Genomic DNA, 19,166 nt, shown 5'->3' with positions numbered 1-19,166 from the left:
ACACACACACACACACACTGGAATACTACTCAGTCATAAAAAAGGATGAAATCTTATATTTGTAACAACATGGATGGACCTTGAAGGTATTATGCTAAGTGAAATAAATCAGATGGAGAAAAACAAATGCCATATGATTTCATCTTGGCAGGGTATCACCTCCAGGGGTAGCATCTCAGCTATGCTTTCAAGAGGCTGTTGTATCACTCCATCAGGCCAGCAATTTCTGCGATGTGTGGTAAGTGATTATAACAGTGTAACCAGTTATTTTGTTCCCATAGTCATCTTCCTAACAGGGTCCCTTGGTCCAATGAGATGTATGAGAATTTCTTGTTAGTAGAACAAATGTTCTGTAAACCATCAGATAGTGCTACTACCTGAGGCTCTGAAGGCAAGAAAAGCAAATCCATATCCAGAATATGTGTTAATTCCAGTCAAATTGAATTGCTGCCTCTTCCAGAATAAAAAGGGCCCAGTGGTTAGTTGGTCTCCTCTAGGGAAGGTGTCATATTGGGTGCGTGGCATTTATTTCTTTTGCTGATAGATGGGTCTGTGAGAGTAGCTCAATCAGTCTTAGTGGGAATCCATGTTTTGGGGTTTGTTCGATGCCTCATTTTCTGCCCCTGTGTCTACTCCATTAATGACTCCACTGCAACAGCACATGACAGCTGAAGACAGAAGCTGGCTGACTTCTGACCAGGCCATTCTGTCTGGATAGTGGTTTAATGTTTATTCCTTGGTGTGTGCTCTGTGGTGGGTGTGATCATGCAAGACAAAGGCCTTCATATTTCATCCTTTCATAAGTCCACCCACATGCCTCTTCCTCAGACCTTCTTGTCGCTAATCTTCCAGCTAAACCATTCCTCTCTGTTCCTACCTGACTACCTAAACTATTCACTTTGCCTATGGGTACATATATTTTCTTACCTTGGCAACTTTTCTTTTTATGCAAAGTGGAGGACTAGTTGAATCCCTGCCCTGCCCTGTAGCTCTGCCCATTGGGAAGATTTCTTCCCTCTGTCCCTTTCAGAGCCATTCTTAAGTGGTGACCAGATGCCTATTTTCAAATTGCACTCAGATGCTGAACCAACTCACTTATAAATCAAGTTCATTCTTTTTCTTCCTTTGTATCTGATACCCGGGTTCATCCGTGACAGCTGGGGGTGAAGTACTGCCACCCTAGTGGCGGATGTCATGGAGGTCTATTCATTCATCTTGCTTGTTTCCTCTAGACCTGCTTCAGCCTAATATTGGACCTTTCATCTTATGATGGATTGCTTCTAGGCCTGCTTGACATTATAACTTGGTAGATCTAACAGAAACCAGTTCATGATGGCCAGCTCTGGTCTTGAGGTCAGGGGTTATATTTCTGCTAGAGCTGTTTTTCAAGTAATTTATAACTCTTTGCTTCAATGTCATGGCCTTGCTCCAGAAGCCTGTTGATATGTGTTGTGATTCTTCCATTACATATTGCCATAAACTCCCTAAGTATCTTTTTCTTTTGCCACAGGTACTTCTAAACATACCATAGGCTCTTTTGGGTTTTATGTCCAACTAGCAAAGCTATCTCAGTGTAGCCTGGATCAGCTCTGCGGCCCTTTCAAAGCTTTCCACCCCCCCCATCACTCAATGCGTGGGTCCGAATAATATTCCCAAATGTGGAATATACTGTCTGCCAACCTAAAGAGGCTAATATGGCATTGTGCTTGCATCTCAGTGTAGAAAGTATGAGATTCAATAATTTGTCCTTTATTATAAATGCAGACATCCAGAATGCTCCAGTCCACTGAGCCCCTAAAAACTTCACTGAAATGGTGTGCCCCTGAATCTTTGTTGGTTTATCTTATACCCTCTGGAACACAGATGTCTTGCCAAAACTTCCAGAATACTTGCTGTTTCTGATTATCTGTTCTTGTTAATATGATGTCATCAACATAATTTACCAATGTGATATTTTGTGGGATGTCTGGATTACTCAGGCTGCGTCATGATCAAGGGAAGCAGAATGGGCAGTCTTCAGCAAGACTGTAGAGATACACTCTTTTCCTTATTGGAATGCTGGCTGATCTTGGTTCTGCTCTCTGATAGAGATGGGAAAGAACATATTTGGCATGTCAGTAACTGCAAAATACATATTTGAGTCTGTCTTAATCTGCTAAAGCAAAGATTCCATACTTTGGTCTAGCTGCTGTGGTTAGAACTATTATTTGTTTGAGTTTGTGATAGTCTGCTAGTAATCACCAGAAACATTCTTATTAGGGTCTGCAATGGTAAATTTAATGGAAAAATTATAGGGACCACTGACAATACACCCTCTAAGTTTAAGGATGGTGCTAATCTTTACTATTCCTTCTAGAATATAAGATTTTGGATTTACTATTTTGGTGATGGGAAGGAAGAAGTTTTAGAGGATTCCACTATGGTTATCACTTTATTAGCCAAGGAACCAATATATATTTTTGCATTTCTCTGGAGTTGAAAGAGCTGAACACCTCTTCATTTGTGTATCTGTTCTTTTGTAAGTGCCTGCCCACATCATTTGTCCACTTTTAAAATTGTCATTTTTGGGGCACCTGGGTGGCTCAGTCATTAAGCGTCTGCCTTTGGCTCAGGGCATGATCCTGGCATTCTGGGATCGAGCCCCGCATCAGGCTCCTTGGTTGGGAGCCTGCTTCTTCCTCTCCCACCCCCCCTGCTTGTGCTCCCTCTCTCACCAGCTGTCTCTCTGTCAAATAAATAAATAAAATCTTTAAATAAATAAATAAATAAACAAACAAAATTGTCATTTTCTTATTTATTTGCAAGAATTCTTTATATATTCTGTATGTACTTTTTAAAAATAAAGATGAACTGCAAGTACCTTCTCCCATTCAGTGGCTTACTTTTTCTACTGTCTTGTTAGTCTTTTAAATCCATAATTCTTCTGGAATTGTTTGTTGTGTATAATATAAGGTAGAAGTCAAAACATTTTTTTTCAGATGGATATCCAGTTGACTCAGTGCCGTTCATTGAAGAAACAACCCTTTTCTCAATGACACCATTGTCAAAAATTGACCATATGTGTGTGAACCTATTTCTGGTACCAATGGATGGAACATTTATTCTGTTTCATTGGTCTATTTGGTTATGCTTGCACCACAGCACCCTATGTCAAATATTATAGGTTTATGATAAACTTTGACATTCAAAACTATAAATCTTTCAACTTTGTTATTTTCTTCAAGATGGTTTATGCTGTTCTTAGTTCTTTTCATTTTCATACAAATTTTAGAATTAAGTTGTTATTTTCTAAAAAAAAATTTCTTGGAATTTTGTTTGAGATTGCATTGAATCTAATATAAATTTGGGGAGAATTGAAATCTTGCAGTAGTGAGTCTTTTATTCCATGCACATCTTATATTTCTTTATTTAGTTCTTTAATTTTCTTTAAACATTTGTGTAAGTTTTATGCATCTTTTGTTAGGTTTATTCCTAAGCATTTTATATTTCTGTGCATTATAAATAGTTTTATTTTTTCTAATTTTTTATTGATGGTTTATAGAAGTTCAAATAAGTTTTAATGGCTTCATCATGTTTTCTTCCTTCTTTTAATATTTTATCTGTAGAATCTTTTGGACTTTCCTTAAATAAAATCATTTCTCTGAAAATAATAATAGTTTAATTTTTTTTCCTTTTTCAATGATTATACATTTGTTTTTTTCTGCCAATCTTCTTAATTCAAATTCATACTTCTTGATTCCTTTCCACAAGTCTCTGGTATTCTTCCTAATTAAAAGAAATCTATAGGAATACCCACTGTGAATATTCCACAGAAATGGAACATGTAAATAATTTCCTTAGGCTCAGAGATTCATAACTTTCATTGCTTTTTCTGTTTTATTCTTTGGGGGAGTGTGCTCAGAGTATATCTATTACTGAACCTGCATTTTAAAATTTGTTACATGTCTTTTTATAACTTGCACTGAGAATTTATTACTATGGAAAATAAACTGTGAAACTGTAGAGCCCAGTGTTTATTGGACAGATTTTGGGGATTCATAGTTCCCTAATTTGTTGTATTTTTTTTGAAATCTGAAAGGTCAATCATTCGACTTCTAGACTACTTCCAGCACTGAGTCTATCATTAATGTTATCTAATTGTTGTTTTTCTCAATCATTGTATTGAGTAAAATTTCAGCCATATGTTGTCATCAATGGGAATACCATTTTCAGTTTAGACTCTGAGTTTCTAAATGGAAGCATTTCTCAATTATGTAACCAAAAATTTCTCTCAAGGAAAAATACAGATCCTTAAAGATATTTTAATAAAACCAAAACCACAGATATGAAATATGGTGTTGAAAGGTATTTGGTGCATTGATAAAGTTCCCTCGAGGACTCTGGATGTTTAAAGCAACAGTTTGATGGAATAGAACAATAAATGCAGGGCCGAGTGTATTTTTTCTCTTTCTTTCTCATCTACTAGAAAAATATAGATAATAGAGCTCATTTATTTCCTTAACATTTCAGAGCTCCGCAGATGGGAAAACACAACCCAGTGGAAATTATTTCTGGCAACCTTGAGAAGATATGTTAGCATTTTGTGGCATTTCTTTCAGTGACATGTAAAGCATGGCTTTCCCTCATTGCAGTGTCACAGTGAAGTGTCACAATAAAGCCAAAATAGTGTGCCCTCAGGGAAAACTAGGGAAAGGGACCATTTTCCATGCACACACAAAGGGTAATATTTATTATAAAGCCTTTCATTTTAGCTCCAAACGCTTCCTGGGCCATGGCTACTTTGCAATGGAGAAATGCACAGAATGTGAGATTTAAAGCAAATGTTATGTATAAATCTCATGTAATTTATGTAAATATAAATAATATGTAAAAAATTAGAATGTGTTTATCGACATACAAGCATGCATAAATCTGCACAGTGTGCTAGGGAGAGAGTTTGTGATGTGGCATTGTGGCAGCATCAGCCTGGCATTGATGGAGTCCAAGGAGCACTAAACTGGGAGTCAGAACAGTTCTATCTTGACCTATTTTAGCCACTACCAGGACAGATGTTATCTTCTTTATCTACAACATATGATATAGAAATTGTTACCCATATTTGAGGGATAAGGAATTTGGTCTTCCAAAAAAATTCAAGTATTTTTCTCAGATTACATAGATAATATCCCTAAGGAACTTTATATACAGTATCAAATACAATCATTTATTTTAAGCTAAATTTGTACTTTTGATAAAACCTACATATCCCCTTCATCTTTGCACGGTTATTATTTGGACCTAAACACTGAACTTGATTTTTACTACCATTAAGTGTCATCTCATTAGGTTCACTCTGCTATTTCAGACTATGGACATTTGGGGGGTCTTAATTACATTCACAACAAGTTTCCCTTGCTGCAACTCAGTATCATCTCTAGATGTGATGACTGTCCTATCTATCTGCACCTCAATCATTGGGCAAAGCCCTGTGATAGGCAGCTTCCTTCTAGCTAGAAAGGTGACTCGTTGATCTAGGTATTACTTCACTCAGTTGTCAAATGCATATGGAAATTAGCCAAATTCATTGTTTTAATTTGGCAAATGTAGGAGAGAGAATGAGCTTTGGGGTTCAGTAGACTGAGATTCAAATATCAGCCCCACTGATTACCAGATACATGGTTTTGAGAATGATACTTGTCTTTATAAGTAAATTTGGGTAACAATATTAACAAGACAAAGTTTGTAAGGATCTTTGGGGTTCAGCAGCCTGGAATTCAAATATCCGTCCCACTGATTACCAGGTACATGATTTTGAGAATACTACTTGTCTTTATATAACAATATTAACAAGACAAAGTTTGTAAGGATTTTACAGGTAGTAAATGTTCAGCCTCATTCATCATGCATCAAAGAAAGCAATGATATTTTTCTGACCGACCAGTTCTTTTTAACTAGTCGCCCCCAGGTCTTATTGATCAGTGTTTCCTGGTACTGACAAATCTTTATTTTGATAAACTTTCTTGGTCCCTTTCCCATGGTATGCTTAAATTGGTTTTTAGAGTCCACTCTTCTTCCCTGGTTTAATACCTGAATGATATTTGCCAGGAGCCACTCTTCTTGGTTTGAGATAATAGTTTAGTGGTCTTGTATATTTTCTGAGCATCTTCAATGGAAGTTCAGTTGATTCTGGAGACTTTAACAGTTTGGGGAAGTTCTTAAACTCATCTCACATGCCTAGGAAATGTATCCTTTTTGATATGTTTCTCTGTCCCTCTTCCTTCTGAGGTCAGTCTCCTTGACAAAGACTAGTGTAAAGGTAGTTCTGGTTCTTTATGCCTACTCCTATTATATCATAACCTCATGTTGTAGACTTTTCCCTGACAAACCAGCAGATGTAGGTTGTTTCCACTTTCTACAGTCTCCATATAAAGGCAGGTTTTTGCTCCTATACTCATCTGGTTATATTCTCTTTTGCTCCATCTTCTGTACAGGGTCACTTTAAATTTGGCTCGTGAGAAAGATTTTGCAAAGGCAAATTAGTTTATCTGGGCACTTCACTGTTCTCTTCCTCAGGATAATTTTCAATTATCCACTTTTTAATCTTTTTTTGAGACATTGTAACCTTCTTGGATTATCTCTCCTTCCATATTTTTTTTCCTGGAAGGAATAGCGCTCCCTCTTTCCCCCTCTGAAGTTTTTTAAATCTACTGTTCTAAGTTCAAAAATTCATATATGACTATAATCATTTTTTATGAATGGGCCACCATCTTTGCATTGATATTCCCAAGAGTACAATTTAAGACTTTTGTCTATTTGATAATATTACTGAGTATTCAATCATTTTTTTGTGATAGAGTATCTCAAATACTCTGAGTCTAAAATTCTCTATTCTGGGTCTTTGCTTCTAAATCTCTTGCATTTTTCTTCAAAGGGCATTTAATAAATATCTCTCCCAGACTCACTGTGAGCTAAACCCTCTGGTCTTCCTGGATCTTGTCAAGAGAATGTTTGTCTTAACTTCAGCACATAGAGTGATTTGCATTAATTCTGAGTGAGCTATATGTAGGAAATCTGTTTTGAAAGGGCCGCCCTCAGGAGCATTTCCAAATAAAATCATATGAGGACAGGAGTAAGGATAAACTGTTGTCCATTTTTGTGAAATCCAATCTTATTTCTCCTCCTTTTATTTGTTTGTTCTGTGTGCCAAATGGGTGAGAATCAGAAGGCAGAATGCCAGGTAGCATCTTTTCACCTTTTTAAAAATGTGTGTGTGTGTGTGTGTGTGTCTGTGTGTGTGTGTGTGTGTCTGTGTGTCTGTGTGTGTGTGTGTGACTGGAGATGGGTTGATGGAACGTTCCGAGCTTGCCCCTCCTTTTATGCTTTTCTCTTTCAGGTCAAAGCTCAGGATGTGGCATCTCAAGTTTGATATACAACTGTGGCAGAGATAAGCAGTTTGGGTAGCAAACAACTATTTGAAAAACCTTATGATTTATCCATACTGGACACGTTTTTTTTTGTGTCTGGTGGTATATTTTTCACATTAGCTGTTTCTTAGGATTAGCAAACCAGTGCAAATCTTGTTTCATCCCTCCCTGGGTATTTAATGTAGTGCCAAGCAAAGCACAGATTAACATATGCTTACTCAGGATTAAGGATGATTTTTTTTTAAACTCTTCTGATAGGCAATAAAATAGAATCCACACAGTTCAATAGATTCAATGGATGGGCTGTTTTTGTTAGTGCCAACAACTAACCCTAAACCTTTAGTCCCAGTTTCCACAGGCTTTGGGTTATGCTTCATGGAAATCAAATGGCAAGTAGCAGTAAAGTCTTTCTCCATGTTCTTAATTTGCCTCAATGACTACAGTGCTGCTTATGATTGCTCCATGGCGAAGAAGAGGAGAGCTGCAGAGCAGGCTTTGGGCGTCCCAGTCAACAAGAGAAAATCCCTGCTAATGAAGCCCCGACACTACAGCCCAAACCTCGACTGCAGAGAAGAATGTGATGACAGGACCGAGGCAGAGGAGGAAGATAGCCTCCTGGAAGCCAGTGATCGCACTGCCACAGGTAGCAAGTGGGAGTAGCCCAAAATCTGTCTACTCCCTGGCACCAAAGCCTCAGTCTTAACTTTTGTAGAGCGTATAGTCTGTATGGCTGTAGAAGCGAATTCCCATTTGAAAGCAAAATCAAACATTTATTTCACTCAGCATCCATTTACTGAGAGCTGATTTTTTTTTTAAATTAGTAACTGCAGAGAGTCTAAATATAAGCCATAGAGAGTCCTTGCCTGAGTCCCTTTTCAAAGGCACAGAATTGGACTGTGCCTCTTCTTTAGGAAAATAAAAGGTACTAAGCCTTAAAGAATACCTTGACTCCCTAATAGGACCGATGTCTATCCCTGAAAGAACCCTTATATAAAAGGACATATTTAAGGTATCTAACATATGACATATATAAGGTATTTAACATATGACATATATAAACAAAGCATTTACTTTTTTATTTTACAAACATGCAGAGTATTATTTGGCCCCCCAAAATATAATAGGTATTAACAACACAGACTAATGCAGGTGGTCTGTAACCTTAATCTTTTCACCATTTTTAAAATAAATATTTATAGCAATGGACTTAGCAGAAGGGACCTAAAGTTGGCAGCCTAGATCCTTCAGTAGGAAAATGGTGTGTTATAGAAAATGTATCACTGTGCCCATTAGTTCTGAAATAAATAATTTTCAGTTACCTTTAGGCACACAATTTTATTTCATGAATTCGATTCTTCACTCACTCACAAAATGCTGTTTGCATGCTAAGTGATATATAGTTACTATTTTGAAATTTTAGGATGTGTTTCTCCCCAGTTCACAGTTCCTCCTATTAGGTTTATGGTAGTCACAGTGCCTCCAGGAGTTGGACCATCACCAGCCACTTTGTGCTTGAGGATGAAATTGAAGGACATGCAAAATATCTCAAAAATTTATGAAAAAAATTAATGGAAATTGAAAGCTTGGCTGATTAGAAAATGAAATGAGGTGTACATATATTCTATGAAATATGTTTTTTCTGAATGTGACTTTTTAAGGAATCAAAATATACTAAATAGGATGTTATTTGAAAAGCGTGTATTATACAAACCAAAGGCAAAGAGCTCTTAAATCATAAATATCTATTATAGACAGAATTAAAGGAACAGTGCTAGGGATTACTAGAAAAGATGTAAAAGCATACTGAGCGACTAAACACAAATGTCAGGGCACAACCATCAGATCTTCAGTAATCTTGGCTTGCAAGTAGTTTGAGATTCTGTAGTGAAAACAAAGTTGTATACTGATTTGACAGTGTTTAAGCAAATGTCCTGGCTTCTCTGTATTTAGCATATGGCTTAAAGCTTCATCGCTCATCTGTAAATTATAATCATCCTTGACTCATTTTGTTTCCTTGAGCTGGTCAGTTTTTTGTTGATTTATGAAAATTGTAGGTTGAGTCTAGTATTAGGGAAGGTCCTTGAATCGATGTGGTTAGACTTGAGGTATAATTCATCTAGTTGACATTAATTCACTGAGTATTTTTTTAATGGGCATTTTTTATACCAACACATTCTTGTAAGTGCCATGAGGACAAGGACTGTATCTGCCCACTGACTTCATGCCTTTTATGTTAGTTGTGTGATCATCGTTGATGCTTAATATCAACCAAGAAAATATACTGTCAAAATGTACTCAGGGAAACATTCAGTTATAAGCACTGATGGACATCTATTTGCAGGTTCACAAATGTTATCTATTTTTGTATTTAGCACTGGAAGCACTACTAATAATGAATATGCTGAAATTATAGTGGTAGTGGCCATTATTTTTGAATTCTTAATATATTCCAGGCACATAAATTATATCACTTAATCCACCCAACAATGACATGAGGTATGCATGATTATGGTCCCAATTTTACAGATGAGATCATTGAAGACCACTGAGATTTAATGCTTAAGGTAATACAGCTTGTAGGTGTAGAAAAGAAGATAATTAGGACACAATTGAAGGATAAGCAAAATAATTATTTCCCAGCTGACTGTGCTCCATAATCCAATCCTCCCGTGCTCTGACTACCTTCAGAAAGTAGATAGGGCATCGTTTTACAACATCAAATCACAAAGTCACATTTCCAGAAATGATAGGTGACAGAGGCTCCTACCCCAGTTGAAACAGCAAGACTCTAAGTTGTCTTCAGTCCTCTGAGCGGGTTACCCCTCCACCCCAGAAGGAAAGAGAGCATAGAGGCTTTTCACCTGTCGTCTTCTTTCCTCCGGGAACCCTGAGGCCTTTACCTGCCGGTGTGTGCCCAGTTGTGCCTTGAGCAGGCAGCTCAGATGTTGAAGAAGGAGGCAGTGCTCAGGAAGGCTAAGGTCCTGAGCTTGAATCCATTTAATGGCAAAATATATCTCATACCCTCAACTGACTTTCTTTCAAAGAATTGCAGGTAGGCATTAATGGTGATAGAAGAGAATATGGACAAAACCATACAGATACACCGTCTTCACTGGGGCAAACAGAAGACAAGCTTGCAAAGTACTGCCAGGAGGTAGGACAAGCATGTGCTTTCCCAATGCAGACAAGGAAAAGAAGGGTCACCTGGAAGTGAGATTAGCCAAGTGTGTGGGATACTTCCTCATTTTCTAAGCTTACACTCATGACTCAGGGAAATTTGTCACAATTATAGGAGCTCTAGGGGCTGAGATGATCGTTTTAACACATCTTACTCTCAACAAAACACAAATAAGGGATAAAGCACTCTGATTTTAGAACTTTGAAAGATAAATTCATTTTTCTAGGGCTTTTATTCCCAGCAAGATTTACATATTCAAGAGACCTGGAAAACTAATTTATCTATACAAGTAACTTTGATAGTTCCAGAAACAGAACTAAAATCCAATTATAATAAAATCCAGTTATATTAAAGGAGTCAAACTCCAAACTTGTGATTTTCAGAGGAGTTTTTAAAGTTGTTTTGAGGCAGAACAGCTGATGCATAATGTGAGAATCCATTAGCATATACTTTCTAGGATTACCACACTCCTTGGAGTAGAGACTTTGGTTTCAAGCAAATAAGCAAATGTGAACTTTTTCATATCCGGCAAAAACATTTATTTTTTTTACTCCTTGTCGCAGAAGGTGCCCCTCCTCCTGCCCCGCTCTTTGAACTCGTCTCAGGAGGAGAAAGGGGTGTGCTAGGTAAACATCCAACTCTCTGATTGCCCCTGGGGATTGTGCCCTAGGAATTTTCTGACCTACACTGTTGTACTGTGAAACCCGAGGCATGGTTACTCGTTAATTTTTGTCTTGTTATTGCTGTTTATTCATTTTTACATATTTTATTTACAATTTAGGAGTCACCATTTTTTGATTGAAAATCAGCTGACAATTGTATTTCAGTATCTTCCTATAAATTTACCCTTGAAAGTACCCAAACTTGGCAAAATAATAGATTATTAGTATTCTGAACAGTTTCTCCTAAGGGTTGTTGTGTTTTGTAAACAGCAGTCAAGACATATGACCTTCCTAGGTGTGGGATCTGGGGTAGCTTGTTGCAGAGGGATGGGCATAAGGTCAGGAAGCCCTGGCCCTGGGTCTGGATGTCAGCCCTCCCGCCCCCTTGCTGCCACTGGCTAGCTGTATGATCTTGAGCAAGCCCCCAGCCCCTTAGAAAATCATTTCCCTTCTGTAAAATGGAGCAGAAAGTCCCTTTCCTTTCATTACTGTAAAGATTAAATGCAATAAAGAACTGAATGCCATGCCAGGAATGTACAGTTTATTGTCCTAGGATGTCACTGGATCATCCTCATTTAAAAGATGAGGACCCAGGACTCAGGAGACAGGTCTGCCCCAAGGTCACACAGGCAGGTGGTGCTGGGCCAGCAGTTCGGCCCCAGTCTCTGGATCTCAAACCCATCAAGGTTTCCCCTCAATGTTGTGCATTATGCATGGAAGCTCCAGTGTCTGAAGGCAGCTGATGAGCAGTTCCATAGCATGCGTGGCATGGGTGGTAAACTGGCCGAGCCTCCTTCGCACTATGGACTGTGCCCTCTCTCAGAGATCAGTTTCACTACTTATTATAAACAAAACACAAGCCCCACCTCATTTACATGGACAGTCCCTTGTATCCCCTGCCGTTACTACCCTCTGAATCTGTACCTGGGGAAGAAAGAAGACAGCCGTCATTTACTGAACACCTGTTGTGTGGCACCTGCTTTGCGTGAGCTCCCATGTCAACTCAGCAGCGTTCCCCACTGTGTGAATGAGGACACAGGGTTCAGAAAAGTCAAGGATGCCTCTGAGGTTTGCACAGACTTGAGCACGGAAACTCAGAATCAAAACCAGATTAGTCGTTTCAATGACAAAGGTACAAAATGAATCACTGGGCCACCAGTGAAAGTAAAAACACACTAACGTAAACGCAGGCAGCCCATTACAAAGCTAAGAGAAATAAGAACCTCGTCACAGATCTGTCAGGTTCAAAAGCTAACTCAACTCTTTTTTTCTTCTGATGACAGTGAAAGCCAGAGAGGGGTGGGTATATGGAAAGTTGGTTTGCAGATTTGCAGAACATCCCTGGAAACCATCGTGCGCGATGCACGTAGGCACCTCTATCGGCAGGACTCCTCTCTTTCTGAAGAATAATTAATAAATATTTTCTTTTAGCATATAACAAACAGTTGAACCAAACAATTATGTAAACTGGAAATGACCCAAAATGCTAGCAGTTGGCAGCAGCACAGTGAAACGCATTGTCGTGCACATGTGCGTTTTTGTCACTCCCGCCTCTCTGGTGATCTGCACTTAATAGGAATATTTTAAACTATGTAGCTAAGCAACAGAGGTAATTGTTGCTTTCTAGAGCTTTTGTTAGCACTCTAACACAGCCCAAATATGCATAATTAGGTATAATGTCTATAAATCATTATTGTACACATGTGGGTAGTTAAGTGGAGTGAGAGAATAGTTCAATGAATTGAGCATATTCACTGAAAATGCTTTTTATTTGTTTTCTGTAGTTCATAATACTTTAAAATTATCATAACCCTTTACACTTTCTCCTAATAGCCAACCGTGATATTGAGAAAAACTTCATTTGCATTTTAGACTATGTTTAATATATTATTTAAACCTGGAATTCCTCTGATATGAATTCAGAAGGGAATAGACCATCCTATCAAATATGATGTGCTTGTTTATCCAGCCTCTTTTCTAGGAAGTAAAATGTTAAATTTTTCAGTTTATGTTGAATAGATCCCAACAAAAGACTGCACCCTATAATCAGCATTATTTAAAGGGGCTAGTGTTGTGACTAAATTCTTCCCTTCATCCAAAAATGCTTTTAGTTACTATGGCAATATTTACTTGATCCTGGCAGTCCAGTGTTGATTTAGGGAGATAATTACCAGAAAGGAAGATGATGGAGATGTATTTTTGAGTGTCCTTGTCAGAGACAATGTTTATAAAAAATTAAATGAGACCAAAAAAGGCACATTGTCTTCTGCACAGACACCCTCTCCTGCAGCCATCATACAGGATGGCTGTCCTTTTCTTCCCTCCAAAGATGTTTATTAACACAGAATGCACTTCACTTGGTGTCTTTCACAGTCTTTAAGGGGGCTTATTATTTTGTGTTGCCCATCCCCCACTCTGCCTTCAGAGACACAGAAATGGTCTGCTTCTTCCTTTTCCTTCTTTTTCTTTTCTTTTTTCTTTCTTTCTTTCTTTCTTTCTTTCTTTCTTTCTTTCTTTCTTTCTTTTCTTTCTTTCTTTCTTTCTTTTTCTGGTCTTAGTGAATATAAGGGAATCATTGCTGGGTTGTCTGGCGCATTTCACAGCCACATGTATGTGGGTGCCATACTCCCCAGACCACTGTGCCTACTAAACCAGGGCTGGGTCATTGGCAGATCTGCACCCTGAATTGCACCCTTAATTGGTGTGTTTGCATTGGGACAGGCTTGGGTAGGCTATATATATATATATATATATATATATATATATATATATATACATACATATATATACACACACACACACGCCCACATACATGTGTGTATATATATGCATATATATGTATACATATGTATACATACATACGTATACATATGACTATACACACATACTATCACTGCAGCTGGGCCACTGCCAAGAGTGAAGGGGATGACACTGACAACTGGAATGGTACAGATCCAGTGGACTGTCCTGGACAGACTGGCACATGGAGACTTGTTCTTAGTCCCAGGGCTCTTTGACTGTCAAGACTCCAGTTGGCCCGCTACTGAAAACAATTAGTTAATGTTCCACACACTCACTCCATCTCCACCTCTCGTCTCATTGTCTTCTTACGCAAATGCATGCAAGCACCAGGCCAGAAAATGTGTATTTTACATATTTGATCACACTGAAGAGCCTGGGTGGCTCAGTTGGTTAAGCTTCCGACTTTCTGATTTCAGCTCAGGTCATGATCTCAGGGTTGTGAGATCGAGCCCCACGTTGGGCTCTGTGCTCAGCACAGAGTCTGCTGGAGATTCTCTCCCTCTGCTCTCAATCTGTCTCCCTCTCTCTCAGTCTCTCTCTCTCAAATAAATAAATAGATAATCCTCTTAAAAAAAAAGATATTTGATCATGCTAATTCTCCCATTTATTTGATTTTCCCCTGGCATGGAATTTCTGTGTGACAGTTCTGAAAGTTAACAGGAAGCCTTGAAAGCTTCAGAACTCTTTTGGTTATCATCTGTATGTGGATGTATTTTGTCTTTTAGCTAACATTCCATAAAATCTGAAAGTATGTTTGAGACACTGTGGAGGTAGTGAACATAAACCAAATAAGCTTTGAAAATACATTGCCATGCCAGCAGAGAAATCTGATGAATGTTTCCTTTATAATGTGTAGTATTATGCATATTTGATTTCCTTCTGGTTGGCTGAATTTGCAAATATAAAAGGTACAGTAACAGCAATTTCACATTCAGCACTCTGTTATTGGTAAGTATCTATTTCAGTACCCTGGAAACAATTAGCTCGTAATATGCTGAAAATTCTACTAGCTCACTTTTTTAAAATGCAATTCTCAGATTATTAAGGTCTGTTTTGTTTTGTTTCATATTCATTCATATATATTTTTCTCTTTGATGTTTATAAAATTGATAGAGACACATATTCCCATATTGTACTTATTGTCTGTGTGTATATATACATATACACATATCATATGTATACATATACATATATACATATACATATATATATCATTTACATATTGGTGCAATTTTCTTAAAATATTTTTTGCTGTTATTTTTTAAATGTTGGCTTTCTTTTTCTATAGAAGAAATCGTGATAAAACCTATGGATGAGAACCTCCATTCAACTGCACAAGAAAACTCCAATGGGAAGGAAGACAGATACGGCTGCTATCAAGAGCTTGTGGTCAAATCTTTAATGCACTTGGGGAAATTTGAAAAAAATGTGTCTGTTCAGACCATAAGTGATAATTTAAATGACAGTGGCATCCAGTCTCTAAAAGCAGAGAGTGATGAAGCTGATGAGTGCTTTATGATTCATTCTGATGATGGAAAAGAAAAAATCGATGATTCCCAGCTTCAGTTCTGCTCCTCAGATGACAGTGAAAGTAACTCTGAAAGTGCAGAGAATGGTTGGGACAGTGGCTCCAACTTCTCAGAAGAAACCAAACCACACAGGGTCCCAAAGTATATTTTAGTGGATAATAGAAAAGACCTATTGGAAGTTCCTGAAATAAAAACTGAAGGTGACAAGTTTATCTCTTGTGAAAACATGTGTGATTCTGAAACAGAAAGGAGAGACCCACAGAATGCTCACAAGGAACGGCTGGATGGCAAAGCCCAGCCCTCATTTGCTGGGATGGAGGAAGATGATAACCAGTGCGTAGCAGCCATGACAGAAGAGTCTGTTGACCTGGAGAAAGCGAAGGGGAACTTGAGTTTGCTGGAGCAAGCAATTGCTCTCCAGGCTGAGCGTGGTTGTGTTTTCCATAACACCTACAAAGAGTTGGACAGGTTTCTACTGGAGCACCTTGCTGGGGAAAGGAGGCAAACCAAAGTTATTGACATGGGTGGAAGACAAATCTTTAACAATAAACGTAAGACACATTTTTTGCATTTATTTTAGGAATAAAATTGCTTTCAGGGTTGGAAGAAAAATTAGTAAGATTTGATTACCACTTCCAGATAGCTTTTGACAACTTGATGCAACTTAAAAACCAATTCATATTATAAAATAAACAATTTCTTTTTTTTTTTCTCTCTCTCTCTCTGCTCTGTAGATTGTTCTCAGATCAAGCTTGGTCAGTTTTGCAATGTTTTTACATATGAAAAAAAGAATCATTGCCTCTTTTTCTCTTAATTTGACAGCTTTTTAAAAATATATAGTACTTGTACAGTACTATATTAGACATGTTAGAGGTACATTAGTACTTTTTGGATTTTAAATCATTTTATTAATCAAATCAATTCCAGAAATTTAATTTTTCTTTCTTACTTTCTTTCTGGGATCATCTGACTCCTTTGGAGCTTCAAAATAATGTTGACCTACTGGCAAGTCAGGCAGGATGCTGTGATATTTCTTAATATAAAACTGGATGTTAATGCTTTTATAAACCCATGCTTTTACCAGGTTTCTAACTCAGGGCCACAAATATCTGGGCCAGACATGAATAAGAAGAATAAATGTGCTTGGAGGAGACCTTAAAGTGTTCCTCAACTTTAGGGAAATTGTGTCCCATCTCGCATAAAGCTACTCCTCCCCCCACCCTGAGTCTTACACCAGATGGGCCTGGTGATAATTCCCAAATGGTGGTTCTCAAGTGCCTAGAAGGCTTGTTTAAGAGGGGTATTTCCAGGATCCAATAAGACTTACTGCTACAGAACTTGCATTTTTTAAGCGTGTTTTTCAGATGATTCTTGCATACCTTAAAATCTAAGAACCATAGATTTAGAAATATCTTAGAGAAAATCAAGGTCATGGCCTCAGGGAGCTTACAAGAATAATATGTTAGCTATGGTTTGGATGATTTGTTTGCTGAGATTTATGCAGAAATGAACTGTATATTTTGTCATTTGGGGTCGATTTTAGTACTCACCTGCAATCTTGTCAATTATTGTCTTGCAGCTCAGAGCTGAGAAAACAAAAAAAAGAATAAAATAATCTCATGTAGTGAGGAGTAAGATAATAATACTATGCAAACATACTGCGAGGGCTGGGATCAGGACAGAATATCAATGAGCAGTGTGTGGTTTGGGACAGGATCCACTACTAGCTCTGTGCACTCCAGTAATATGCAACTTGCTGACCTTACCTGTATTTATTTTTTATGGACTACAAAACCAAAAATAAGATAAAATTGGTTTCAAATTCCAAAAAGTCATAATTTACCATCTACTATATTTCATTCATTCTAAGATACAGAGTTTTCCCATTTTAACACCTCTGAAATCAGAAGGGTATGCCATAATTTAATTTTCAATAATTTTTTTTCTTTCTTGCTAATATACCAAATGATGTTCCATGTTACAATTGATGATATCTTCCAGCCAATGAAATTCAGCGTTTGAAGAAACTTTAATTATTTGTGCCATAGCTTTAAATATTTGACAATCCTTTGGTCATTTTTATAGAACTTAAAAATTTTTGTTTTCAAAAACCGGCAAGGCAGTAGAATCTGTGTTTGTAAACATGGGTCATATAAGATTTAGAGGATTACGAATGAGGCTGGCTAACTCAACAATACATCCTATTGTGTGAGGCATGGTCCTGCTTTGTGATATTCAAAGCCTATGCGAGAAGATCCAGACCAGACTGGTATGAAACAGGCAAATAGAAGTAAAGCCCATAATGCATGGGAACTATAGGCTTCATCTAGAGGATACTTGCAGAATCCAAATTAGGTATTCTTTTTCCTGTTCCTTGTTCCAGATGTGGGAACCAGGGGCTTATGAGGGGCTTCTTCCTCTGGTGTGCATTCCATGCTCCTAGGTCAGTTCTCGTACCGACTGGCATTCATACTCTCCACAATACCATCCTAATTTCCCATATACCTTGGGCATGTGACCCCGCTGTTAAAGGGGAGAGCACTAGCATTTTAAAATATCGTTTTACCCAAGCCTTCAGATGAGTCAGTAATTCTAAAAAAAAAAAAAAAAGTTTGACTATCTTGTTTCTACTAACCATTTAGTGAGACTTTTGGTCACAGCGTGTATGGAGTCCTCATAAGAATTTATTGTACAGCCAAAGATACTTTTAGAGCGAAGGGGAGTTCAATGAACAACCAAAGAAGTGTATCAGGTGCGAATAAGACAGTCCCAGGCATACCGGCATGGAAGGTCACCAGAGTATAAGGTCACCCTTATTATGCAGCATTCAGCAAAGAAAATAAAAGGAGAAGAAGAGCCAGGCCTCAGAGTCACCTGAGAGCTCAAGCTCTGGCTTCTTATCATGCAAACAGGTTCTACCCCACAGAGCATTTCATGGCATCTGTCTCACCCAGCAGAGGAGGCTCACAGACAAACGTGCATGATGGACTGTCAGTGGACCACACCTGGTCAGGTGCCAGCCCTGCCTTATCTCCCACACCCTCTCTGGCTTCTTACAGCAAATAATGTGGCAAGGAGGGGAGCTGCGCGGCGCCAAACCTTTCAATGTGGTTTAGAAATGTGGCCTCACCTGGACCAGGTCCAAGGGAGGAAGGGCATCAAAATCCACACTGCTTCTCCTCTTTTCTAATTCCCTCTCGTATACAGTGTCAACACCCCTCATGCTACTTGAATCAAACTTCAAGGATTTTCGGCTCTCCATCTATAGATACTATAGGCCTAAAACAACTTCAAATTTGGCAACATTTTTGGATTAAGTAAAACATGTAGCCATAAAATCGTAGAACATGTCACAACTCTTTGTTTCTTGCAAAAGACAGAACAGTCTCAACACCATGGCATTTAAATCCCGTCTCTCATGAAACATAAATGTCTGCTACTCAGGGCATACCTATCTTTGGGCTGTTCATTTCTCACTTTGATTTCCAGTTTTCTCTCCGCCGACCCTCCCTCCCAGGCAGTGTGTGCCTAACCTGAAGGATCCTTGGCTCCTCCCCCTTTACTGAAAGCATGCCCCCAAATAATTGCATTA

The 19,166-nt window shown here is 38.2% G+C and overlaps 1 protein-coding gene across 1 annotated transcript in view; it reads left to right on the top strand.

Moving 5' to 3' along the window:
• Positions 1–19,166, top strand: part of ST18 (ST18 C2H2C-type zinc finger transcription factor) — a 106,046-nt gene that overhangs the window by 33,751 nt on the left and 53,129 nt on the right. Inside the window, exons 4-5 of the mRNA XM_026516483.3 lie at positions 7,847–8,046; positions 15,334–16,125. Of these exons, the coding sequence (XP_026372268.2) occupies positions 7,847–8,046; positions 15,334–16,125 (992 nt within the window). The remainder of the gene's footprint in view (positions 1–7,846; positions 8,047–15,333; positions 16,126–19,166) is intronic.

This window comes from Ursus arctos, unplaced genomic scaffold (assembly GCF_023065955.2).
Source record: "Ursus arctos isolate Adak ecotype North America unplaced genomic scaffold, UrsArc2.0 scaffold_6, whole genome shotgun sequence".
NCBI lineage: Eukaryota > Metazoa > Chordata > Mammalia > Carnivora > Ursidae > Ursus > Ursus arctos.
Note: the sequence above shows the minus strand (reverse complement) of the source record. Positions and strands in the feature narration are given on the sequence as shown.